Below are 25,577 nucleotides of genomic sequence, written 5' to 3'. Positions count from 1 at the left end.
TACTATAATTCCATCTAATAAAGTAGTTAAGTATACGTAAGCTTATCTTTATTATCTTAACGACGTCTCGCCACCGTCTCCTTACGCTTAATTATTATCTATCTTATCTACTTATCTTAAAGCCTCGTATTCCGCTTCTTATAATCTAACTTAGCCTCCTTACGTCGTAATCTCTTTATTTTAAGGCGCTTAAGTATAGAAGTAGTACTTCCGTTAACGGCGGTTAACGAGATACTAGTTCTACTACTAGTTTAAGACTTCCTTAGGCACGGTCGAGCGATAATCTTATAGAATAAGTCTATTAATAGCTTATCCTTAGTTACGCCTTAAATACTATTAATAATATTATTAGCCTATAGCTCTAAGATAGTCTTATCCACCTTATAGTAGAGTATTCTATTAGGTAATATAATCTTATAGTACTAACCTTAGTAGTTTATATATATCGCCTTACTATACTAGAGCTTACTCTAAATATTATTAATAATAACTCCTTAGTTACGGCCTCGCTATCTTCGCTTCTCCTATAATTTAAATAGCTATTTTAAGCGTCCCTTAAGATTCGGATCTATAGGCGATAATACTAGACTAGTAGAAACTATACTAATAAGTAGTAATAGCGTAGGAGACTTCGGATTAGATACTATAGCCTTCTTACGTTCTAGTAGCTAATAAGACTTATAGATAATAGTATCCTTAAAGGTAAGAAATATAGCCTCTAGTAGATCCTTTCTTACTAGACTATAGATCTTATTAAGGAAGGTAAGAAGCTTATTCTAGTTATCTAGACTCTAGTCTAGAAGTATTAACTATTTCCTAGCACGACTAGATATTCCGAGCTTTATAGTAAAGCCTTAAGTCTTAAATAGCTAGTTATTAGTACCGAGAGCCTTATTAATTAACTACTAAATCTCCTTCTTATATAACTCCTTCTTAAACTTATACCGGGCTTCTATCTTTAGCGATATAGCCTTAATAATCTTTCTAAAACTATCTACTCTAAGTTACTAATTTATATAGATAGACTATATTATCTTATTAAGAGCCGCGTTATTATTCTATAGGTCCTTCTTCTCCTCCTCCTTAACTATATCTCTATGAACTAAAGTAGAGTTATTAGTATTATTAGATATATCGCCTAGTAAGGCTAGAGGATCGCTCGATAAGAGTACGTTAGAGGGCGCTAGCGGTATATTTTTACGCCTTACTACTATCTTCGTAGCCCTTAATACCTTATCTATACTATACTAGAGCGCCTTTAATATAGATATACGTAGCCGTAGCCTAGGAGGTAGTAGTAGAGGTTCTATTGAGTTATTCTATCCGAATTAAATACCTTTACGCTACTTAGGAGGTATAATAGATAGCGTAAAATAGTTAAAAAAATACTAATATATAGCTAATATCATATAATACTAATATATAATAGATATTTTAATAGGTATATAAGTATTTGTCGACGATGCCGTAAAATATTAATTATATATAAAAACGCGTGTTGGTGGCATAGACGTGCATCGGGCGCCAAGCTTTCCCATGTAACTATGGACAAACGGATCAAAAGTTGGAGAAGGCCATCGTTCATATGCGGAGAAGCCCGAGTGGCAATTGTCTAATTGTCAGAATGAATAAACAATCCTCCATGCCATTTTGCGTCGTCCGACAGGCATAAGCATGGCGAGGACTAATGGAGTTAACCAGGTCCACGTCCATGATCCTATGCTCGTTGTTGTCGATCGAGGGCAGCATGTACAGATGCCCAATTGCCGTAACCCTGGTCCTGGTTTCGTAGCCGCTATTAATTACATGAACAGGTTGTAGTTCAGTCACGAACTCGAGACACATCGTTCCCACTATCGTGGATCAGACTTCCATCGAAGGGTCATGGTATCGTAGTATTTTGCAATATTGACACAGCGGCGTAGCGGAGGTGTCTCTTGAGTCTTGACAGACTGGGCATGTCCCAGATGGACTTGGCATACGAATTGTCGTATTATGCAATACAGACGTTCGTAGAGGCACGATGTATATAACTGTGGGGCCCAGAGTTACAATCAGAATGCGAGCGCGAGCAGTGCCCCACTGCCGCGACACCCTTAACCTAGACGGGCATACGGAGATGGTGTGGAACTCTGCATAGAGGGTAGTGCTGGCGTGGACCGCGTGGTTTTTTTTACGCCGCGAGAATTCCCTCTTTCGTTCCAGCGCATTCGTGGGTTTTCATACTCGGCCGGGTTTGGGGACTAGTGCGCTTTTGCGATCACACATAATCGGACCCAAGCGATGCCGATGCCCTGTCGTTTTTGGCGTAGTCTTCGGGCCGTTTCACGGACATATCGCCCGATATAGTGTAGCTGTCTAAGAGGTTTCTGTATGCCGGGTCGTTTTATAAAGAGCTTGGTGATTGGTTGAAAGTAACACTGTTGTTGCTAGAAAGGACAGAGCATGGCAACAGGCTACGTATTAGTCTCAATGCAAGCGTTTTCAGCGTCCGCGGGGAGCAGCGGGAGAGGCGCTAGATGTCGATGGGGAACATGATGTGGGTCAATATCTTTGCTTGACCGGCTGCTCGAGCCTGGCGAACGCACAAGGGGTAATATGTAAGGCGGAAACAATGGTCGGTAGCACGGATATCGCATGATTAGGGATATCGGTGTATTGGATTCGTTTCGGAAGACAGAGACTATAATGTAGACAGTGGTACTGCGTCAATTGGTACAAACGTAGTTTGGTGGAGGGAACGATCGTTTGAAGTCGTTCTGCATTTCACTCAGAAGGAGGTTGGTCTCGGTTTTTGTTGTAGTCTTTGCGTAGCGCGACCCCAAAGGCTGAACCTGTATCTGAGACACATATGTACAGTACGGAGAACGAACTCATGCCACTAAAGCGTATGTAACGAGGTAGGCGTAAACAAGCATTGGACTAGCTGCAGTAGTCTGCACGAAATGCAACTCTCATGGGGAGGCTAACTTCATAGTGGGTACTGTATCGTGAGTCCGCTTCTTGGCTGTTAATATTGCTAATGTTGGTCGCTTGACCATGTAACCATATTGTTGTGCTCGAGCGTCTGCAGGGCGCACATCGTTCATAAACACTATCACTTGAATATATCTCTCATCGCTCGAACAATCGCTCTTGACCTGAGTTCTGAAGGTTGAAGCTTCATTTGTGACATCCTCGTGGAGTGATTTGGGGCAACACACGAGGAATATTGTGTGGCCTGGCGGTGGCCGTAAGGACAAAGATGTGTGGCTCCTAGTAGTTGCCTGATTGGGCATAGTGATAGTAAGAACTAGAAGGGCTTGTGGTACTCTGGTTCATCATGATTGTTCGAATGATGGCGATGATTGTACTGTGCCACAGTCAGTATGTCTGGGACCGGTGTTGCGGCGGAGGCATTCCTCGCTTGCGCTTCGATTTGCGTGTGACGGGCTTCGCGGACGAATGTTGGGCCCCTGAACAACCGTTGACATGATTAACCTATGTATTGTCCGGCTTGGCATATACAGTTAGACACCGGCCTTGGGTACATGCTGGTATCACTGGTATGTATGTGCCTAATATGTATGCTATGCTTCGAGGCTCAGACAGAATACTTTGCCACGTGCCTTGCAGATCAGAACCGTGGGCTGATGTTCCTATCGGAGTTCTACGACGGCTTCGCGTGAGTCGAAGGATCAGCCTCCGCTGCTACACATTTGACTGCTGTTGAGAGAGGCATGGTATGCTACTTAAGAATGAACAGACTTTTGCTAGCAATAGGATGAACGATTGATAACTTGAGTGTACCAAGACCTAAGACTAAGCGGCGTGAGTAAGCAGTATACCTGGTCTGACTGTGGACCCATTATCCTTTTAGCCCCGCGCCTGCGCTTGCGCTCAGGGGAACGTGGAGTATGTGCCAGTGACTCGGGTTCTGTGATCGACACGAATGGCGAGCGGGCGCAGTCTTACTTTTTGATGCGACACTCGTGTTTGTAAACGTAAAAAGGACGAGTAAGATTTGGTGCTTCTTTGGGCAAATTGAAGATAGAACCGCGACTTTTGCCATTGGTGTGCTGTCCCGGTTTTTTAATGCTTTGGGAACGCTGTAGCACATGCATAGATATCTTATCTCTCCGCTGCCTACATCCAATTCGTGTTCCGAGTCAAAACGGATGTGTCCGCGTCATTGTCGCGAGATGCCGCTTCCCGTCGTGGCTGAAACATCACTTCTTGGTGTGGTTTTGCATGTGTGATTATAGTCATCTTGACCCAGTCCATCTTAGCCACACGAGTTTTTGGTTGTCCTAGCCCAGTTCCTGTCGCTTGAGAATCTCTCGACAGTGCGAAAGACAGCGTATATCAAGACCATCAGGTCTCTTACGCATTAAGTAATGTCTCTCGTTGACCAAGTCACGACAGAGTGACATTTTGACCATGGATTGTGACTATATTCAATGCTCAACGAACCCAAGACATTCGACTGTACTTCCATCAGTCGGCGTAGTCATTATGTTGTGCCAGAGTTCAGCTAGGCCAATGTTGCGTCATGCTTGTGAAGTTGGCAAACCTTAAATGGAATGCGATGACGTCCACACAGCAGTAACCTTTACACTTATGTACAGGACCATCCAGCCGGTTCTTTCGATACAGATAGATTGTTATCAGCGAGTTGCCATGTCGAAATTATGCACTCCTGGTCGGCATCTCATCGTCGAATCGGTCGATCGCGCGTGGAGTGATAGTGCGCCCTCTCAAATCAAGCTAAGCTGCAAGATTGACGCTGTCCCTCCTTCGAACGTGAATTCCCGGAGACAAGGTTTGAAAAATGCCGAGCCTTGCACCCATCAGATCCCATGTCAGCCCGTATTTCGAGGGCGAAACTTACATTGAGTAGCAATACATTGCTGTATTGAGTCCATTGTCCATTGGGAACTGAACTGCACCGTATGCTGTATGGTGATCCAAGGCGGGGTTACGACGCTGTAACTCAAGGCCCCAAGAATATCCCAGCATGTGCGTCAAGACGGTGTTCGTACATTCCGTGGGGTAACGATGATCGATCTTCTTCGAATGCAGCGTATGTTCAGCGCGGAAATGGTGATATCTGAAATTTTCCAGGATAGTGGGTTGTTGCCGGCACTCCTTCTTCCTCTATTTTCTGTGGATTGCTTGTGTCGTTGTACCAGCCACCGCTATACGACCCATCGTGCATATGAGCGACTGATGGCGGCATATGGCCACCGGTGTAGGACCACTGTGGTTGGGTAAAAGAAGCCATAGTCACTGGTGCTGTCATTGGTCCAGACATAGATGCGGGTATTGAGGCAGCCAGATCCGTATTCAGAGGAGTAGGATAGTATTGTTGTGGCCTGTCGCCATAGCCCGACTGACTTAGAAGCTGCTGTGGGAATGATTGCTGGACAGTATCGCCAACTGACATCGACCTTTGTGTAGAATTCCAGTGCTGTGGATCCTGGTGACCGTATGCAAGATGCACGTTCGATGAAGGTTGAGTATGACCGCCAGCTATATGTTGTTCAGCTACATTAGATTTTGCAGTCTGGCATTGACAAGAATTGTTCTTGTCAACCGACCTATTCATGCGGGCGACTTACTTGGCAAGAATGTGCCCGGAAAACCCTGGAGGTTCCATTGGCCGTTCGCGTCAGGATATGGGAATGTCTGATGTGGTAAACTTGGAAAAGGTGCTGTTCGCAATCAGTTTCATAATACAACAAACTAGGCCGTGACAATTACTTGTGGGATTGCGTGAGGGCTCCATATTAGTCAGCTGATCAGGCCCAACTCGGAAGCCAGCAGAGGACGGAGTTGACAAAGAGTTATAATGGTGATACTCTTCAGACGCTTCAACGTTGGGCGGTATATGTTGAGGTGACGATGGATCGGATGCCGAAGGTAGGCTCGAGCTCACATCGGACTTCGCGCTCTGAGTCTGTTGACTTGATTCCTGCTCCACAGGGAAGAAGTTACACTCTTTTTTCAATCGAATACAATTCGAACATCGTCCCTGTGGATCATCAGGTGCAAGGAGGCACCGTATTTTCCTTCGACGACAGTGCCCTAGAATCGTTAAGAAGCCATTCAACTTAATAATGTGTAAGATGAATGGAGAGACCTACCGCATGCGACTGACGTACGATGGTATCCCAACTTATTGCGTCTCTTATCTGCAGTGGGAGACAGCGCATCTGTCTCGCCGCTATTTGCAGCACGCATGTGGGGTGTCGATGAAGACCTTCTCACCTCCAATGGTACTTTAGCTTTAGGGAACTTTTTCTTCTTCTTTTTAGTAGAGTTTTGTGACTTCGTTGCTGAAGCAGTTGGTAATGCGGATTGAGTCAGTTCCGGTGATCGTACGTATGAGTGAGGTTTCCCAGTGAAAGATGAAGCCCCCAGAGTTTCCTTCGGCATTCTGGTGTGTGCAGACTGGAATCCGGGCACGAGAGCGGAACCAAGAAATGGCTGCTGCACGGCCGTGGCCATGTACTTGGTAATCCTTCTGAAGACTTCAGAGAATGTGTCCAGGAAGGAATTGTGATGTTCTGTGCAAAGGAAAGAATCCAAGGCGTTTCAGAAGGTTGTAGTAAGCGTGTCCGGTAATAGTTTACGCTAAGCACAGAATGATGGAATCGAGTCGACCGCCGCAATTGCTCCCCAAACGTCTGCCTGCCCAGCACTGGTTGGGGCAACGTCGTCTGCTCGGAAGTTCCTGATGTGTGTAGTTGGCGATCAACGGACCACGGATATTGACTGCTTTTTGGTCGCAGACAACAGAACCATAGTACCGTAGCAGAATCAGCAATATGCAAGGCTACGTGTGAATTTCGTCCGCTGTGGCAACCCTGATACTTGGTTTTGACGAGTTCGCACTGGGAATCCTGGACTTGCGATTTGGCGACAGCGCAACTTTGGATGTTGAGCTACGACAGCCGCAGCGCAAGGCGGTTGTATTGAATATGTGGAATCAAATATCCTGAAACGTGATAACCCACGCAATGACTGAAGTCTGCAAAAGTGATATAAGTGGCAATCGGATTATGCTTTGCGTTGCCCTCGAGTAGATATCCAACAAATTGGCACTAGGCATGGATCGCTGATCTTGGTCAAGCCAGGCAGGAGGCCCAGCACATCCATGTCAGTCTTCTGGCGCACCGCGCTAAAAATTGACTTCGTTATGAATGGATGTGGGTTCTGGGTAGACCCTCAGGCGTTCCACACGAACACCGACCCCATCTTTTAGTGGAACCTTCAATACGGCATAACTATTCCGTACGGCTCAATTTCCTCGTTGCAAAGCCACATTTGGGTGCTTGGTCATCCTTCGGGGTCCAATTGGATCAAGTTTGCGACGAACTGAGGAACCAGAATCCTCTTCGCAGTAATTCATGACCGCTGTTTAATCGTTGAGCAGGACGAATGTATCGTATATGAAATGTAACACTTCGTAAAGCTATCTGAGTATCTGAAAATAGAGCTTTGCGCGTACAGCTGTCTGCTGTCATATATGAAGTTGCTAGTTTTTTTCCCCAGTAGGTGGTCTTAGATAGCGTAGGATACCCATTGACAGATCGGTCGAGTTCAATAGCGGTCTTTGCTGGGACATCGGTATGTGCTTTAGTATTGTATCGGATATCTTACCCCATTGATCCACTTGTAAGGCGATCGCACGAGGGTCAATCGGTACCTACATCTTGGTCTAGCCGAAACCTGTCGACCAAAATGCCCTAAGTGCCAGTTCGTGTGCACCGGCCGAGCACTCCAACTGCGTGTCCACACCACACGTGCACATGTGTCCCCAGCTATATCAGCTTTTGGACACCAAAGCAATCGCAGCAAAGGTCCGGATGTCGACAGCGCTTTCGGTTGAGTTGTCGAAATGTAATACATAAGGCAGAAGCCGAGGTGCTCCATTTTCGCCGATGAGAGTCGTGTTCATAGTGTACTGACGACTTCAGGACGCTTGGTGTGTTCAGAGATCTTGACATTGTGAATGGATGTGGAACTTGCTCCGAAGTGCTCGGATTGGTCTTCTTTTGCGTGGAGTGAGTCTGACATTACAGTGTCATCAATGTACAGAAGGAGAAAGGGCCCCCATCAGGGAATCAGTCATCTCGTACAAGGAAGACGAGGAGGCTAATTGTGCATGATCCTAAAGCGACGAACACTAATCTCGAAGGAGTCCAGGTTGTTGGTTTGTTGGTTGATGGATGGAAGAAAAAGCTATCAGCTTGGCTGTGGTTTCTGGTGGGGCAGTAGAGCACGTGACTACCATATTTCTTCTGGCGACACAATTCCAAAGCAGCACATTCATTTCAAATCATCACTTGTGACATTATCATCGAGTTGAGACTATGTGACGTTCAACTTATTCAGATTTGATCTCTTATCTTTTCGAAACAGGAGAGACAGCAACCCCACATTCGCGCTTCGCATTCACTCCCCATTGGCATACCTACCTTTTACCCGGCTTCTAACGTTCGGATACATCCAGCAAGTGGTCGTTCTGCGTCATTTAAAACTTGGGATTCTAGACGAAGTAGTCCATGCGAGCTAAACAGTCAATGCTCTACTTGTCATATGCGATGTCACTCACTTCAGATCGACGAGGGTCCTATCGCGTACGCTCAGAAACATCGTCGTATTCCGGAGAGCTTCCCCAGAGGCTCCTCCTCGGAACAGGGCCGATGTTGTAATTCTTGTTGCATTTCCCGATCAAGTAAAGGATCACAGTGCTGCCGGTCGACATACAAGGACGAAACAATACTGATACTGTTATCAGATGCAACGGTATCTCGACTGATGATATTCTCTTCTCGTACAGCGTGGTATAACCCTCCTCGAATTATTACCAAGATGAAAGATACAAAGTAAGCCGAGCATTCCCGATGCTCGATTCGGGTTTTATTTTGTCCGTGTGACTACGTTCTTCGCTGTTATTGTGTCTTCCAATGTCTTTGAAGCATCCTGGTTGGCAGTCTCGGTGTGATCCCGCACTAAGATGTCCCGCAGCTACATCCACAGAAGCCACTTTGTTACCCTGCCGTTCAAGGATCATGGAGCGTACATACCGATCAGAATCGCTGTCAGCTAGACTTAGGATATTGAGCAGCAGGTGATGATATTGCGCGTGAAATGACTCAAACGTGACGGCGGACCGAAGTGCTAGCTAGCCATGGATGTTCGGGCAGCTCGTATGTTCAGACTTGGCTCTCTGAATACTGAGTTCCTGGGACACGTTTTCTGGAAGCTCGTGTGATGGAAATTGGTTGACGATGTCAACACCAGGGATCCAGAAAGAGGATGGTGCTTAGTGAGGGAGATAATATTCTTGCGACAGCTCATCAGCAACAGTACAAGATCTCGGTGGGTAGATATGTCAGATGATGCAACGAGACTGAGGCCGGACAACTCGACAACGGTCACTCTCGCTATACGCCTTAATCAACAATACACCCACTAGCATGCCCCGCGTCGGATCTCCTTGGATGCATATAACATTTAGGCAGTAAAGGACTGGTAGCGACCCTTGATCTTGTACATCAATAAGTGTCTTTTCAATATTAATAGCGCTGGAGTCATTCTAAGTTGCGTCCGTTCGACCCGGCATCCTCCCTGAGTTATGACGTAGACCGTCATGGAGTAGTATTACACGCTGCCATCCCTTGATATGCTCATACAACAGAAGTAGTGCTTATATACGAGGACCTCTTTTTGCAAGTCAGCAACGGCAAGCAGATGACGTTCAAACATATCGATGACGCGTAAGGTACGTATGTCAAGCGATCTCTCCAAATATCCCAGCATGCGTTTTGAGGACGGTCACCAGGTCGTGTAAAGGGGGGCTAGGAGAGAATGCGAGCTATGGATTGGTAGGAGTTCGGCTCCTTGACCTAAGACTTTCTAGGATCTTTCCATGGTTTTCCTGGCGGATGACAGAACAACAGGATAGGGATTTAGCAGCTAGCTAATTGGCATCCCAATATCATGGCATTCTGCTGTCAACGTGGCTGCTACCCACAGAACCATGGTTACACAGACACACACCTACACCTCAGGCAGGGTTCGGCGCTAGTAGTGGGGGTGGTGGGGTAATTATCGACGCGCCTGCCTTGCTTGACTCCAGGCTGTGCTCAGAATGACGTCCACGCTAGTGAATTGCTCCTGTTGTGTGAGTGTGAGGTGAGGTCGTATACAAAAGGACTTCGACCGTCTGGGAATTTCTACTTCTCTTCATCCCACTCTCTAAATCATCAACCTCACAGAACTTCAATCCAAACCAACCAACTTCAAATCAATCATCATGACTGACGCATTGTAAGTTGTGCACTCTTTGTTTACCATTACACCCTGCCGATCATCAGCCTAACATCTCATTAGCCGCAAAGACGCAACTACACAGGCCAAGGAGAAGGTCAAGCCTGACTCTGAGAAGTCTATGCTCGAGAAAGGTACCGAAGCCGTCACTGGAGGTGCAGACAACGCAGCAGGCAAGGCTCAGCCCAGTACGTTCACACTCATCTCAAGGTACATGATCATGGCTAATCATCTTGTTTAGGTGGAGAGAAGGGCATCGGCCAGAAGCTCACTGACTCCACCAAGGGTAGTGGTGAGAGTGGAGAAGGTCTCCTTGACCAGGCTAAGAACGCTCTCGGCGGTGGAAAGTAGGCGTTGACATCAGCATGAAATCTCACTTTCGACCTTCGATATCGAATATTGAACTCGGCTTTGCGATCTCTGGCATGATGGCGTTTTCTCTGCATGGATGAATTGAAGGATCAACAATACCCACATAGCATGAATTAAATCACGATTCAGCAACATTATATCTAATCATCCATTTGAAGTGAGCGTACGTGATTATGACTGGCCAATTTAGTGGTTGGAATATGAATTAATGCTATCAATCGTACACCTCCCAGTCATGATCCACGACGACACGCACCACGATGGATATGATTCTTTACACTACACGCTCAAGCAATCCGACCTGATCAATGGTGATTTTTAACCATGATCGAATACTCAAAAGTTGTATAACAGCGGAGTTTCTATCAACGCAGGAATACCAAAGTCTACGGTGTTTTTGAAGCATAGGTAACCAAGTCAGCTATCGACTGTTCATAATAATTATACCTGAAGTCTTGTTTAGAACACTCGCATGGCTAATTGTAACCGTTTATTAAGTCTCCTCTGCGCACAAGATGAACAGTGGTGAAATAGTAATCATATACGCTGAGCTTGTCCCGACATCACGACGTACTTCTGCTTCGAATCACTCTTATAGCGTGTTTTTATTGTGATACTAACCAATATGCTTATGGATTTCTCGGGTATACTTGACCTAGTCCTTTTCCTTATACACATAGTCCATCGACTCCATTCAAGTGTCTTCCTCACCGCTCTTCGCAGCCGCTTTCTTGGCAGCCTTCTTCTTTTTCATCTTCCGCTTTGCAGCCTGCTTGCGCGAGGCTTTCTTGGGCTGCTCTATTTGAGGTTTCACTTCGACTGTGCCTTTGTCAGCTATTGCAAGAGAGTTCATTCTGGTAGACTGTGTTTTCGATACGTGTCCTTTCAGATTTGAGCTGTCCCTCACAGAGTGGGTGACTGAAGATTGTTTGTCGGACTCTTCAGGCTTTGGAAATGCTTCCGCCTCTTCGAGACCCCAATGTGCCTGCTTACCTGGCTCGGCGTCTTCGGCCTCATCAAGCTCTTGGCGATGCAATGCCTTGTACTCCTCAGTTCTCTTCTCCTGCTCTTTTTTCGGCATCACGATCCAGTTGTCTGGCCACAGCTCCTTCCACTTTTTGGTACCCTTGCTCCATGCCATCTCGACGTTGCCGTTCATGAGGACGTATGCGTATTTGTTAGTGAGCTGGTCGTCGTCTCTGAACACTGCCTGGATGGGGAACCATTTCTCCTTCTCGGGATTGTGGGACTTTATGAGATAGGTGAAGAGTGGGATGTTAGATGCAATTTTAGCGTTGTGAGGCTCAACGTAGACAATTCGCTCGGTGCGTTGATCTCGCGGGTGGTACTTGTTCGGTTGAATGTTTACACGCTGGATCATACCCTTGTCCTCGAGTCTGTGGGTTGAGAAAAGTGCGGAAGGGTATTCGAGAAAAGCACGCTTCAGGATCGGCTGTGAGACAGGGGGCTTGAGCATGGCGAACTTGGACATCTGCACGAACGACGAGAGGTGAAAGTCTACGAAGTGGAGTCAGCGCAGCACTGTTTCCTTGAGTCGGCGACACACATTGTCCTTTGCCTTCGATTTCACGTTCAAGAGGGCTGAGCCATGTTGAGTTTGCGGGATCCTGCAATGCGTAGTCGCTCAGGCACACCTCGAATCCGCTGACAATGCTCTGGAGATATTCTGGCGTGATCTCAGCCACGGTGATATTGGAGCCTCCGGTACGAACACGTTTCGCAGGGCCTTGATCTGCTTCAATCGTGGGCAGATCCGATGTAGCTTGGGCTTCAGAAAGCTCCTTCGGGAGGACCTCGACTTGATTGGGACCCGACTCGGGGAAAGCTTCATCAGGCTTTTTGACTGGCTTCTCCTCTTTTATTGGCCTTTTTCCTTGCTTCTTGAGGTTTGCGAGCACCGAAGTGGGAATCAACATGATGTCTGGTTGTGTTGTTGGTTGATGTGAACGAGTTGACGCGCCAGGGTGCAGATCATAGCGCCGGGGTCCACAGTAGCGCGAGCGAAACTTATGCAGCTAAATTAGATCTGGGGACCTCTATGCTGAAATATACCACAACGCGTAATATCAGAACTGGCTAAAACATGTTTGACTTCTAAGCAGTAATTAGCACGCCAAGTGAGTGCGCGTTGGTATCTTGCTATGCACCCGGTCTATCAATTCATCTCCAGACACCAACGTCCGTTTGTAGCGCACCATGGCAAAGGACAAACTATCCGCAAACCCCGTACAAGCCCAGCGCAAAGCCGACAAAGCCAAGGCTCTTAAAAAAGGCAAAGCACAGCTGCAGACGCAACGTAATGAGAAGCTTGCGCGGCGAAATCCAGAACGTCTACAGCGTCAAATCGATGATTTAAGACAAGCTGAGGCTACAGGGAGCCTACGGCCAAAAGATAGAGAGACACTGTCGCAACTCGAAAAGGATCTCAGAGCTGTAAATAAGGCTAGAGAAGTTCTCGGCGACAAGGCACCTCATTTCCGGCGGCATGATAGCGATGATAGAGGCGAAAGGGGACGTGGAAGAGGCGGACGAGGCGGTGCTGTGCTGGGAAAGAGGAGGAGAGACGGCAGTAGGGGCAGCGAGAGCAGCGAGACGGACGAAGATGTCAGAGATATACCCATGCCACGAGATACGCCCCCTCCCGTCCCTAGACCGAATCGCAACAGACACGCGACTGGTGCGAACCAGATCGAAGTTGAGTCAGGTATTCGGGAGCCACATGCATTACCTGCTAAACCCCAGATCGAGGCGAAGACTACATACTCTGCTGCCCCAGTTGTGCGAGATTTGAGAAAGGAAGCTGTTAGCAAATTCATACCATCATCAGTCAGGAATAAGCCAAAAGTGAAAACTGCGACTAAAGATACCGTGGAAGGAGACCCTGAACCGGTTGTGGAGGTAGCAGCAGAAGGAGTTGGGCATAGAGCGATGATAGCGGAACAAAATGCGATACCCCATGGAACAGAAAGGGACCCAAATGTAGGGGTAGTAGATTTACAGGCGGAGGAAGAACGGTTTGTGAGAGAAATGAGACAGGTGGAAATGGAAGAGGTGCTGGATGAGGAACTCTGACGATGCTTTTATGCAACATGATAAGCAAAGGACGGTATGATTGAGTATAACAAAATTTATCAAAGGCTCTTAATCACTAGGCTATTCAATAACTTCAGATAAGTGCTTGGCCCTCAGTCCATTGCATATGATACGCGTAGACTTGATGAACAATGACGTCACCAACGGTCCCCATTAGAACTTCGATTGGGGAACATTTATACTCTGAATACAGTGGAGCTTTATTTGACAATCATATAGGGTTATAGGTCCTCTGGCTTAGCACACTGAGATTGAATACATCTTCGCAGAATTTGCGCATGATCGAATTCGGACATCGCGTCGTGAGCTAGGTAACGATCTTACCCCACAAAGACTTTGAGCTTTTACATCCATGGATGTAACGTATACTCCACTACATCACGACCCGTCGCGCGCGCAATAAACGCGTTTGTATATTGAACAGAGCAGCATAACCTGACCAGTGCTTGAATTCTCATCGCGATGGAACTGTCTTCGTGGGCTGCTCCCCAGCTGTCCAAGCTATTACCTCTAGATGAAGAGTCACTGAAGCAAATAATCGCGTACACTGACACGCTGTCCAAAGATCAAGCCGCAGAACACCTAAAGAACTTACTAGGTGACTCTCCACAAGCTCTAGACTTTATCTCGTCCTTCAATCAGCGACGGAAAGCCTCTCCATCCGGAAGCTCCTCCCAAGCGCCATCCAGAGAATCTCTGTCGGAAGTACCTAAAGCGAAACCTAGGAAGAAGAAGGCGAACAATTTCAACACATTACCAGCACCCCGGCGGCCCGATGATTTTGGAAATACTACAGGAGCATATGTAAAGAAGAATGAGGAGGACTACATGAGTGGGAGGCCAAAGCAGAAGAAGGAACCGCCCATATCAAATACGTTGGCTCTGCAGGACAAGCCTGATGCGATCCAAGATTCGAGGCCGCAACAAATTGCGCCGTCAGCGAAAGCACCTTCAAAACTTCCTCCCTCTGCCGCTGGACCTCTCATTTCGGATGTCAAGTCGTCTAGAACGTCTTCTCCAGCACCCAAAGCGAAGGCTAAAGTCAATATATCTGGCGGAACTGCCATGCATGGACAGTCGAAACAACTGGATGACCTTGATCATGTTATAAGAGCACTGGAGATTCAGACTAACCCTTCGCTGGCGCCGTCTGCGGAGAACAATGCGCGCCGGCGCTGTAACTGTATGGCCACGAGACATCCCCTTCTTGAAGCCGCCCCCAATTGTCTGAACTGCGGAAAGATTATATGTGTCAAGGAGGGCTTGGGACCATGCACATTCTGTGAAAAGCCACTCCTTTCTGCGAGTGAAATTTCCTCCATGGTCCGCACACTGCGCGAGGAGCGTGGAAAGGAGCGGATGGAGGCGAACAATGCTGCTTATAAGCGTGCAGAGGTCGCCAAAGCTCCAAAACCATTCGCATCACTTTCTACACCGGGAACATCTACGCCTGCGTCATCGGATTCGGAAAGTGAGAAACTCGCTGCTGCTAAGAAACATCGTGATAAATTACTCAACTTTCAGGCCCAGAACGCTCGACGTACACATATTCGAGACGAAGCAGCAGACTTTGAGACACCAGATGCGGGAGTAAACATGTGGGCTACCCCCCAGGAACGAGCTCTACAACTAAAGCGGCAGCAAAAGATCTTGCGAGAGCAAGAATGGAATGCCAGACCAGAGTATGAGAAACGCAAAGTGGTTGCCTCTATTGACCTCAAAGGAGGGAAGATTGTCCGAAAAATGGCTGCCGCTGAACGACCAACAACACCACCGAGTAATGACGAAGATGATTATCTGGAGACCTTACCGGCTTCCACATCAAACAGCCATGCATCTGGGGCCTTTAGCAGAAACCCTCTACTAGGTAAAATGATACGTCCTGTTACTAAGATTGAAGACAAGGGCAAATCAAGACAACGAGAAAGAGAACCATTGTGGAGGAGAGTTCAGGATGATGATGACGACAACGAGCAATGGATTCTTGATGGGGGAGTAATGGGTGGAAGAGATGCTACATCACAACACGACGAGCCGGACTGTGGCTGAGGTCTTCCAAGCCGAGACGTAGCAATGCCTTACAGCACTATGCACCAACTTGCTTCATTGGTCTTTCAGGTGAAGTTTTGCTGTCTAAGTTCATCATTTCACACCTTGACTCCACGACCCCGCTCGACCCCGGACCAATGTCTACCGAACCTCTTATTTCTTCCGTATTAATTCGTGTCAACGTCGTCTCTCGACGCATTAGCCTATGGCTATGTGCGAATTTTGTGCTTTACGTACTCACCTCTTCTCGGAATTGGTGGGGTGCAGAAAGCTAGACCCGTTCGATGACCTCTCCCTTACGAAGATCCCGGCGCATTTCAGTGTCGCTTCCGACGTGCGGAGCCCCTTGTAGGTGATCAACGGCCTGTCTCCAGATTCCCTGTCACCGAGAACTGATGATACCTGCGGGGACTGATTGACCCTCATGGCCGTTTGTGCACTGAATGAGGTATAAAGCTCGTTTCCAAGTCTTCCTGGCTCAACAGCGTTTTGCAAGGCATCCCGTTAACATAACAGTCAAGATGAGACTTGGCAGAGGTCATGTTGGTATTTTTCTGTTAATCTGGACATGGATGGTATCTCTTCCATATGCTGTATTGGCCCAGAATGCAACACAATGGCCTCTGCAAAATAACGAGTACACTGACATCGTCCAATGGGATCATTACAGCTTCATCGTCAATGAAAAGCGTCTTTTCGTCTTCTCCGGCGAACTGCACTACTGGAGAATCCCTGTACCTGAGCTCTGGGAAGACATACTCGAGAAGATCAAGGCTTGCGGATTTACTGCAGTTGCATTCTACACGCACTGGGGATATCATAGCCATAGTCCTGACGCGTTGGACTTTGAGACTGGCGGGCGAAATTTCACTCACCTGTTTGAGATCGCCAAGCGCGTCGGACTCTATGTCATTGAGCGTCCTGGTCCTTATGTGAATGCCGAGTCCAACGCTGGCGGCTTCCCAGGCTGGCTCACAACGGGCGAGTATGGAAAGCTACGGAACAGCGATCCGCGATACGGCGATGCATACGCGCCGTTCTGGCAGGAGGTGGCTCGGCTCTCAGCTCCGTATCAGATTACGGAAGGTGGAAACACCATCCTCTATCAGATTGAGAATGAATATCAGAGTCAATGGATTGGGAACCCGGTAGACAGAGTTCCGAATCAGGATGGAATTGCGTACATGGAAGATCTGGAGAAAAGAGCAAGGGACAATGGTATCATCATTCCAACGATACAGAATGCGCCAAACATGAATACCAAGTCATGGTCCAAGGACTGGTCAGATGAGGGAGGCAATGTGGATGTCTATGGACTCGACAGTTATCCTTCGTGCTGGTCTTGCAATCTCGACGAATGTACGTCAACGAATGGACAGTACGTTGCATATTCAGTCGCCAATTACTACGGACACTTCCAGGATGTCTCGCCTACGCAACCTTCTTTCATGCCAGAATTCCAAGGAGGGTCTTATAATCCCTGGGGTAAGTTTTGATTTACAGTCCTACTGTTCCATAGTAGTCAGGAAGACGGTACACATGAGACCAGTATTGTCAGTCTAACCTACCTCGTACAGGTGGCCCCGAAGGCGGCTGTCCCAATGATATCGGCTCAGACTTTGCCAACCTATTCTACCGACAGCTTATTGGCGAGCGTGTCACCGCCGTTTCTCTTTACATGATGTACGGCGGCACAAATTGGGGTGCTCTTGCTGCACCTGTAGTCGCTACTAGCTACGATTACTCTGCCCCTATATCCGAGAATCGTGCGATCTGGGATAAATTCTCTGAGACAAAGACTCTGGCTTTGTTTACCCGCGTCGCTGATGATTTAACGGTGACCGAGAGATTGGGCAATGGAACATTCTACACGACGAATTCCCTGGTGATGGCCACTGAACTGCGGAACAGCGAGACGAATGGAGCATTTTATGTCACTAGACACTCGCCATCTTATCTGGCATCAAGAGATGCATTCAAATTGCATGTCAGCACGTCCGTTGGCAACCTCACTATTCCTCAGGGCAACTCATCTATTGTTATCAACGGACATCAGAGCAAGATCATCGTTACCGACTTTCGCTTCGGAAGCCACTCATTCATCTACTCTACAGCTGAGGTACTCACATACGCCGTCTTTGATAATATTCCTACAATCGCGTTATGGGTTCCGACTGGCGAGTCTGGTGAATTTTACGTCCGCGGTGGTCGACATGGACATATTGCCAGGGCGCAGAACGCAACTGTAGCTTTCCGTCCGGCAAAGCATGGTCTTATAGTCGAATTCACGCAAGGCGAAGGAGCGAGTGTCATTTTCGTCGACGACATGCGTGTTTTGTTACTTGACCGTACTGCCGCATATGGGCTCTGGGCTCCTAGTTTCTCGACTGACCCTGCTAGTCCCGTGGACGAGACAAGTAAGTTTTATCACATTCTCCCCAGACACTGCGTCATCTAACGTGTTGAAAGTTCTTGTCCTCGGCCCCTACCTCGTTCGTGGCGCCTCGTTGACTTCTGATACGACGTTTGACCTCACTGGTGACATCCCTCATACTACGTCGATCGAAGTGTTTGCACCTGCGAAATTGAGGTCTTTGACCTGGAACGGCGTGCAAGCCCGAACTCGTCGCACATCTTACGGAACACTCATAGCTGACATCCAGTTCACACCGCTGTCTCCTGAGCTTCCGGACCTCAGCGGTGCTGTGTGGAGAGTGGCGGACGCACTACCAGAGATCAAGCCAGAGTACGTCGCCGATACACCAGCGTGGCGTGTTGCAGACCAACTCAATCCTCAGACCGGCGAAGCTGTGCTATACGCAGATTTGTATGGCTTCCACTACGGCGCTATGCTCTTCCGTGGTACATTCCTCGGTGGCGCGACAGGCGTGGAGCTTGCAGTGCAAGGCGGGACAGCGTTCGGATGGAGCGCATGGCTGAATGGAGGCTTCGTAGGTAGCTGGACCGGCGACGCAGACAGTGCACAGGGGAATTTGACACTGTCCTTTGTAGACGCAAGCGCTACTGTCTTCGGCGATGGGAAGGAGAACGTGTTGCTCGTGATCATGGACAACACAGGGCATGACCAACGAGACGGAGCACTCAACCCTCGCGGCATCCTCGCCGCAAACCTCCTGTCTGCCTCCAACAATACGACCTCATCCCCTGGATTCACAGAGTGGAAGATCGCCGGCGGAGCATCTCTGAACGGAACCCCCCTCGATCCAGTCCGTGGCATCATGAACGAAAACGGACTTACACCTTCGCGCCTCGGCTGGTCCCTCCCAGGCTTCGACAGCACCGCCTGGCCGCTCTCGACTCCATCCACACTCGTCACATCTCCTGGCGTGCGATTCTATCGCACCACGTTCCCGCTGTCTATTCCGGCCGGCTACGACGCAAGTCTGAGCATCGTGCTCGACAGGCTCACGTCCTCGGCGCTCAGAGCTGAGATCTATGTCAACGGGTACAATTACGGGAAGTATGTGCCTGGCATTGGGGGCGATGGGCGGGGACAGAGCGTCTTTCCGGTGCCGCCGGGGGTGTGGGACTACGATGGGGAGAATGTGCTGGGGTTGAGTGTCTGGGGCATGGAAGATGGGGATGTTGGTGTTGGTGTCAAACTGCAGGTGGATTGGGTTGTGGAAGGGGGTGTGATGGTTAAGGGGGAGGGTCTGAGACCGGGGTGGACGGAGGCGAGAGAGGCGTTTATGTAGGGGATGAGGGATACATGATAATAGATTTTGGGATGGAGTAGCGAGCGTGTACGTACTGCTGGCTAGCATCCATAATTTATTGATATTGGCATGCAGTTTTGTTCGTCTGGGACTGTGGTGATTGATGGCACGTGATGATGATAGTAGTGAGATATATACCATGGGCTTGGCGTGCGTGAATATATGTACTATGCTTCTCTCAAGTAGTTATTGATAGGTCATTGAGACTGTATGAGGAATCTAAAGAAGTGAAATGCCGAGTGATAGATGGATGTTAGGTATAGGGCAGAGATAGATGTGGCTTTGGCAAGTACTGTATGGTTCATATGTATCAGGGTGGTGCCAGCTATAAGAGAGGCATGCTACCACTTGCCGTACTTATTATGAGAGATCCAATCAGTCAATCTGCAGCGCGAAAGGGGTAATTATTGCAAGACAAGTCGAACGAGCACGTCCAAGTTAGAGTCATTCATTCCTAACAGCCCGCGCGATTCGCTGATGGTGATGAGGGCTTTTAGCAGCCAAGGAAAGTCCAAAATCAAGGGACAACAGCACAGGACAGCACAGGACAGCACAGCATGCATGCGTGTATGCATGTATGCGTGTATGCGTGTATGCATGTATGCAGCAGCACAACACAGCACAGCACAGTCAGCTTATCAAGCGCTTGGTATAAACGGATCCATCATTCTAGCGGAGCTGTTTGCCTATTCATGGATCCATCCAAGACTCGCATCCATGCTGAACGCACTAACTGCGTTTGTCAGGGTGCGTTGGTACCTGCAGCAGACTGGCATGCGTGCGTGCCTGGATACTATGCTATCTACGTACGGGCGGCTAGGGAGCTGGTGGGCCAAGCCAAGTAGACTTCCGGATAATTAGTGTTCCAGCAAAGTGTATGTTCGGCGAGCAGAGCAGAGCAGAGCGCTCGTAGCCAAGGCTGAATGCTGAAGAAGTTGAATGGATGGATGGTGATGGGTCCGAGGGTTGAAACATACATGATCCATTAGCGTTTGTTTGTGTGGGTGCTCGATCAGAGCGAGCCCCGGCCGAGATGACTATCCATGGATACAGACAGCCGAGAGAGACATATGAACGACGCCAGCGCTACCAGGCCGTAAATGAGTAAGTGTCAAGCGTCAAGCAAATGCTAGAATCCAGACGCCCACGGAAGAAGCCTCGATGGAAGAAAAAGTGGTGACATCATCGTCGTCGTGAGTGATGGACCCGAGGGAATAAGAGTGGGTGGCGCGATACTAGAGAATCTGGGGCCGAGGAACAAGTAAGTGTATGTTGTTTTTTTAGTTTGTTTTTTTCTCTACGAGAAGCTTATGCTAGCTAGCTGCCCTAATTAGCCAGGCCAGGGACAGATGTCGATCTGGGAGAATCGGACAGATTGGGATGTTTGGTAGGTCTAGGTGTGTGCCGAACGAAGTGTGTTGTTGACGGTTCGGTATGTAAACAAAGGGCTGGACTGCTTGAATATGACGATCGGATACAAAACAGCTTCAATAATAACGTATATACATATTCCTACGAGATGGTAATACGTTGAATAGCGATGTAGTCTCGGCCCATCGAAAAAGTATGGCGGAGAGATCACCAACAGATGGGATCGTGGATCGAGAATTGGGCGGAAATGGCGATGTTCAGTGATGGACGATCGCATTTTCCGGTCTGTTGAGTGATGCGCGTCCTGCTCCACAGTAACGACATAACAACGGGGCTGCTTAGCATCTGTTGCTTTCAGCAAATGACGAGCAACAGAGCGATCTAGATATGCCAACATGCGGTTGCGAGTTCGCAATGATGTTGTTGTTGTTGTGGGAGCGTCGGATATTCAGCTCCTGACATGACAGCCGTGACAGTCGTGACAGCACGGCCGAGACAGCGGCAGGAATTGTGGTTCTGGGACCGGATCATTCTCTTTACCTACAGTATCAGAGTTATGTGGATACAATGAATATGCGGAAGAGGTAGCCGATGTCTGTCTGTGTATGTCTGGCAGCCAGGAAAGAAGGGGGAAGGGGGGCGCCAAAAGAAGGGGGGGAGGGCCGCCGAAGAATAGCTGGGTCCCTCCCCGTCTGGTGCCCTGGCTAGGCTGCCCAACCCCCCTAAAAACACGGCTAAGCCCCCCGCAAAAGCAGCCTGTCGGTCGCGCGTAAGTGGTGGCTAGTCAGGTTCTTCGCTGCTACCGAACTGTCACTGTCGCTGTCACTCCACCTTCAATTCTTTTTTGCCCTTTCGTCGTCTTGGCTTCTCCACATTCTCACCACTCACTCACACACACACAACACGCTCTCATTCGCGGCTATTTTCACTTTGACATATTGCTGTGTGACTGGCGACCTCTGCTGGATTCAGCCAATTGTGCCTTTTTCTTCAATCTAGTTCTACAAGATCCATCTCCGTTTGTACCTCACTCGCAATCTGCCGACGATGCTCGCAACGTACCACAACACACGGCAACTGGCCATCCGCGCTGGCTGTCGATGGATCGTGGCCTAGTCATCATACCAAGACTTTGCCCAGAGCTGCTGTCGCTGCCAATCGCCCATCGCGGCACGGTTGAGGCGCTAACTTGGCTGTCGATAGACGATTGCGGACCGACAGCTGCCTGTCTGCGTCATCGTTGTCCCCGCTTCCGCCCAACGGTCGCATGAGGAAGAAGAAGAAGGGCTGGACATACGAGAGATGATGGATGGACAGATGGATGGATGCTGGCTGTGAAGCTGCTGAGAATGGAAGTGAAGAAGATGGCTGGCACGGCTGAGAGGCGTGCCGTATGCAGTCTTTGTATACTCTCTCACACGCAAGAGGGGTTTTTGTCCTCATGCCTGCAATTGGTGGCCATGGATAAACGCAGCCGGTCAACGACCCAAGTGGTCCGTGGTCCATGCAACAATGGATTGTTGGATGCCATTACGACTCTCCATATACTGCCATGATGTTGACATGGGGGCCCAGAGTGGGAATGGCTGGCGCTCGGGGCTTCCACCAGCCTCCACTCTGAAACGCACCACCCTTCGTCGCTCAAATCTGTCCAATCACCGGCATTCTACCCCGTTTTCTCGTCAGTTCGTGTCAACTGGCCGGTGGAGAGAGCGGCGCACGAACTAATTACCTGGCTGGGCATGAGCACTTTTTATGGCTGTCTGCTGTCGTTGCTGCGTTGATAATGCGAGAGACACTCGGTCCATCACAGTGCGTGCCCTATGATCTTCAGCCATATCTCGACTCCAGAGCTGCCTCAATCGGCATGTCGCCTATGCAGTGACGCATTGCTTGCCTGACAAGACTGCTGTGACTGTTGACTGTGTCCAGCACCAGCACAACCGCTCCATTGTCCCAGCAAAAGACGGCCACGCCCAGCACGGAATATGCAACATGCCGCCTCTCGTTAGTCCGTACGCGTAGCCTGTCTCTAATAGGCGATGAGGCAATCCCGTGCAGCAAACAATCCTAGCTGGCTTCCTCATGAATACGCATGGCAACGATCCACGTCGGATCGCTGATCAGATCCACGCCGCCTCCCAGCCAACTGGAAGTTGAGAGCAGCATTCAATAGCGCCCGCAGTCCAGCTAGACTCATCGAGATGATATCACATTTTGCCAGCTCGGAGCTTATCCCAACTGTTACCTTCCGACGTTGAGGTATGTTGGGCGGAGAGAGAGAGAGAGCGTATGATTATTTGGTGATTTAGGGCATTCTTTGTTTGCAGATCAAGCTGAAGGACCACAGTCAAACTGTGAAGCAATGGGACAAACAACTCGTCCCCAAGCATTCTTCCACTTTCCTGTCAATGTCAGCACTGAGCAACGAGTCGTCCGTATTAGCCATCAAGACGCACAAGCACCATGCTCAAGCCCAGCCATGCCGGGACAAGACACCGATATAGCCTCCTTGTTTTTTTTGGGCCAATCGCACTAGACTCGGCCTGCTCGACGCCAATCACTTCCCAATCACTTCCCAACCTCCCCCTCCCCCCCTCTGCCCCTCTCCCGAACTCGCACCTATTGGGGAATGTCGGCTGCTCTGCTATTGGTCGAGGCGCCGACGTGGGTGAATGGTGTGTATGTACTCTGCGCATGCGAAGTGCTTATGGACTTTCCTCATTGTCCCAATCCGCTTCACTGAAGTAGTACATTAACCAGCCCTGCCTCCCGCCTTCATCTTCTTCTTTTCTCCTCACGCTTCCCAGCTCTACTGCATAATCCCTCAAAAAGCTTTCGGATTTGGCATCTCTTTATCCTCCGAAGAAGACTGATCCCTCGCTCATCAGTCCTCGCCGTCTTTCGCTTCCGCATACGAGCTCTGTCCAAAGCAGATACAGCTTCGGATCACCATCGCTACCTCACTTAATCCTTAGTAATACCTAATATCAACATGAGGTCTTTCGCCGTCGCTGCCTTTGCGGCCGTCGCCGTTGCTCTGCCCCAGGGCGTCACCGAGATCATCGAGCCATCAGGCACTGCCCCCGAGGGCTGTCAGCCAACCTACGCCGGATCATTCAACCTCGGTGTTGTTCAAGTCGCCGGAGATGTCCAGAAGCGTCAACTCGCCGGTACTCTTACCGTGACCCTCGCAGACGGTGTCCTAAAGGACCAGGCTGGTCGCCAGGCCTACATTGCGTCCAACTACCAGTATGTATACGGATGGATATATATTCTGTTGGTCACGTGGCTAACTTATATCCTAGATTCCAGTTTGATGCTCCTCCCCAAGCTGGTGCTCTCAGCACTGCTGGTTACTCCGTCTGTGGCAACCAGTCTCTTGCTCTCGGCGGCACCACTGTCTTCTGGCAGTGCGACTCTGGCAACCTGATCAACCTCTACGACCGCGACTGGGCGCCTCAGTGCGAACCTATCCACCTCCAGGCTCAACGACCTGCCGGTGCGCCTGCCCCCGGCGAGACCGTCATCAACACCATCGTTTCTCAGATTCCCGACGGCCAGCCTCAACCCGCACCCGTCACCCAGATCGGTGACGGTCAACCCCAGGCCCCTACCGGTCCCATCCCCGTCATCACCCAGATCTCCGACGGCCAACCTCAAGCCCCATCCGCCCCAGTCATTACTCAAATCTCAGACGGTCAGCCCCAAGCTCCCGCTGCACCAGCCATCACCCAGATCTCAGACGGCCAGCCTCAAGCCCCACCCGCTCCCGTCATCACCCAGATCTCCGATGGCCAGCCCCAAGCTCCCGTCATCACTCAGATCTCAGACGGCCAGCCCCAGGCACCGTCTGCCCCAGTCATCACCCAGATCTCCGACGGCCAACCCCAGGTTCCGTCCCCTACCCCATCCCAGTTCACCGGCGCTGCGGCCTTTGCCACTCCTATCATGGGTGCGCTCGCAGCTGGTGTCATGGGTGCTGTTGTCATGTTGTAAGTACCCTTTTCACGGGTAGAACTGTGAATGGTGGTGCATAGGCATGCTGGCATGACGAAGGGGAAACGGTACATGGGATCTCTTCTCGAACGGACGAGGGTTATGATGACTTTGTTTAATGACGCGGGTCTGGTTTACTCCTCCTTGACGACGATGATGATGTTGGCGGCGCGTGGCATACCGGTCCCAGTGTGGGTGTGTGTGCGTGTGCACAGGCATGGGTATGGGTTGAGGTATAGCCGACACGTCCGTTCTTTCATGTATACAGTTTATGCATTGCGGCTGTGTGGATGGCGGTAATTGTTAATGATTATATGCCTTTGCATGATGTTTGATTCTTGGGATGTGAGTGTGTCGTGAGAAAACGGTGGGTGACTTGTGTCGTGAGTGAGAGGAGGAGTGTGTGACGTGAGATTGTGCATGTGATATGTCCATGATGTTTCAGGATTCAAGGGGTAGGTTGTGCGCCGTCAAGGTGGGACTTACTTGTGAGTCTAATTGGATGGTGGTGGTATGGGTGTGTATGTATGTATGTATGTATGTATGTATGTATGTATGTATGTATGTATGTATGTATGTATGTATGTATGTATGTATGTATGTATGTATGTATGT

At 49.2% G+C, this 25,577-nt stretch overlaps 8 protein-coding genes across 8 annotated transcripts; 5 read left to right on the top strand and 3 right to left on the bottom strand.

Annotated features, from left to right (window-relative positions):
• Nucleotides 1-4,971: 4,971 nt before the first annotated feature.
• EJ05DRAFT_219748 (uncharacterized protein) lies at nucleotides 4,972-6,838 on the bottom strand. Its single transcript, XM_033739888.1, has 4 exons — nucleotides 6,126-6,838; nucleotides 5,743-6,066; nucleotides 5,601-5,693; nucleotides 4,972-5,511 (listed from the first exon to the last, which is right to left on the bottom strand). Exons 1-4 carry the CDS (start codon nucleotides 6,487-6,489, stop codon nucleotides 5,069-5,071), a joined length of 1,224 nt encoding a protein of 407 aa, XP_033595957.1. The 5' UTR covers nucleotides 6,490-6,838; the 3' UTR covers nucleotides 4,972-5,068.
• Nucleotides 6,839-10,306: 3,468 nt separating this feature from the next.
• EJ05DRAFT_505137 (uncharacterized protein) lies at nucleotides 10,307-10,671 on the top strand (the record flags this gene model as incomplete). The annotated part of the gene is made up of 3 exons (XM_033747671.1): nucleotides 10,307-10,320; nucleotides 10,384-10,508; nucleotides 10,562-10,671. 3 exons carry the CDS (start codon nucleotides 10,307-10,309, stop codon nucleotides 10,669-10,671), a joined length of 249 nt encoding a protein of 82 aa, XP_033595956.1.
• A 702-nt stretch (nucleotides 10,672-11,373) lies between these two features.
• EJ05DRAFT_480499 (uncharacterized protein) lies at nucleotides 11,374-12,664 on the bottom strand. Its single transcript, XM_033744880.1, has one exon. It carries the CDS (start codon nucleotides 12,182-12,184, stop codon nucleotides 11,387-11,389), a length of 798 nt encoding a protein of 265 aa, XP_033595955.1. The 5' UTR covers nucleotides 12,185-12,664; the 3' UTR covers nucleotides 11,374-11,386.
• Nucleotides 12,665-12,840: 176 nt separating this feature from the next.
• EJ05DRAFT_219648 (uncharacterized protein) lies at nucleotides 12,841-13,900 on the top strand. The gene has a single exon (XM_033739887.1). It carries the CDS (start codon nucleotides 12,910-12,912, stop codon nucleotides 13,783-13,785), a length of 876 nt encoding a protein of 291 aa, XP_033595954.1. The 5' UTR covers nucleotides 12,841-12,909; the 3' UTR covers nucleotides 13,786-13,900.
• Nucleotides 13,901-14,003: 103 nt separating this feature from the next.
• EJ05DRAFT_219627 (zf-C2HC5-domain-containing protein) lies at nucleotides 14,004-16,077 on the top strand. Its single transcript, XM_033739885.1, has one exon. It carries the CDS (start codon nucleotides 14,269-14,271, stop codon nucleotides 15,853-15,855), a length of 1,587 nt encoding a protein of 528 aa, XP_033595953.1. The 5' UTR covers nucleotides 14,004-14,268; the 3' UTR covers nucleotides 15,856-16,077.
• Nucleotides 16,078-16,376: 299 nt separating this feature from the next.
• EJ05DRAFT_505133 (uncharacterized protein) lies at nucleotides 16,377-19,571 on the top strand (the record flags this gene model as incomplete). Its single annotated transcript, XM_033747670.1, has 3 exons — nucleotides 16,377-17,340; nucleotides 17,433-18,272; nucleotides 18,325-19,571. 3 exons carry the CDS (start codon nucleotides 16,377-16,379, stop codon nucleotides 19,569-19,571), a joined length of 3,051 nt encoding a protein of 1,016 aa, XP_033595952.1.
• Nucleotides 19,572-20,778: 1,207 nt separating this feature from the next.
• Nucleotides 20,779-21,464, bottom strand: EJ05DRAFT_219548 (uncharacterized protein). Its single transcript, XM_033739884.1, has one exon. It carries the CDS (start codon nucleotides 21,358-21,360, stop codon nucleotides 20,986-20,988), a length of 375 nt encoding a protein of 124 aa, XP_033595951.1. The 5' UTR covers nucleotides 21,361-21,464; the 3' UTR covers nucleotides 20,779-20,985.
• A 2,372-nt stretch (nucleotides 21,465-23,836) lies between these two features.
• EJ05DRAFT_219431 (uncharacterized protein) lies at nucleotides 23,837-25,176 on the top strand. Its single transcript, XM_033739883.1, has 3 exons — nucleotides 23,837-24,215; nucleotides 24,272-24,840; nucleotides 24,946-25,176. The coding sequence occupies exons 1-3, from the start codon at nucleotides 23,959-23,961 to the stop codon at nucleotides 24,960-24,962; spliced, it is 843 nt and encodes a 280-aa protein (XP_033595950.1). The 5' UTR covers nucleotides 23,837-23,958; the 3' UTR covers nucleotides 24,963-25,176.
• Nucleotides 25,177-25,577: the final 401 nt, after the last annotated feature.

Source organism: Pseudovirgaria hyperparasitica (genome assembly GCF_010093815.1).
Source record: "Pseudovirgaria hyperparasitica strain CBS 121739 unplaced genomic scaffold EJ05scaffold_20, whole genome shotgun sequence".
Classification (NCBI taxonomy): domain Eukaryota; kingdom Fungi; phylum Ascomycota; class Dothideomycetes; order Acrospermales; family Acrospermaceae; genus Pseudovirgaria; species Pseudovirgaria hyperparasitica.
This window is presented reverse-complemented; position numbering and strand designations above follow the sequence as displayed.

Bases quoted from the DNA above. Each gene is read 5' to 3' on its own strand.
- EJ05DRAFT_219627 (XM_033739885.1), top strand. From the start codon at position 14,269: ATGGAACTGTCTTCGTGGGCTGCTCCCCAGCTGTCCAAGCTATTACCT.
- EJ05DRAFT_219548 (XM_033739884.1), bottom strand. From the start codon at position 21,360: ATGTTGGCATATCTAGATCGCTCTGTTGCTCGTCATTTGCTGAAAGCA.
- EJ05DRAFT_219748 (XM_033739888.1), bottom strand. From the start codon at position 6,489: ATGGCCACGGCCGTGCAGCAGCCATTTCTTGGTTCCGCTCTCGTGCCC. The intron at 6,067-6,125 runs GTAGGTCTCTCC...TAACGATTCTAG, and splicing joins TCGTACGTCAGTCGCATGCG to GGCACTGTCGTCGAAGGAAA. The intron at 5,512-5,600 runs GTAAGTCGCCCG...AACAACATATAG, and splicing joins TCCGGGCACATTCTTGCCAA to CTGGCGGTCATACTCAACCT.
- EJ05DRAFT_219431 (XM_033739883.1), top strand. From the start codon at position 23,959: ATGAGGTCTTTCGCCGTCGCTGCCTTTGCGGCCGTCGCCGTTGCTCTG. The intron at 24,216-24,271 runs GTATGTATACGG...CTTATATCCTAG, and splicing joins TACATTGCGTCCAACTACCA to ATTCCAGTTTGATGCTCCTC.
- EJ05DRAFT_480499 (XM_033744880.1), bottom strand. From the start codon at position 12,184: ATGTCCAAGTTCGCCATGCTCAAGCCCCCTGTCTCACAGCCGATCCTG.
- EJ05DRAFT_219648 (XM_033739887.1), top strand. From the start codon at position 12,910: ATGGCAAAGGACAAACTATCCGCAAACCCCGTACAAGCCCAGCGCAAA.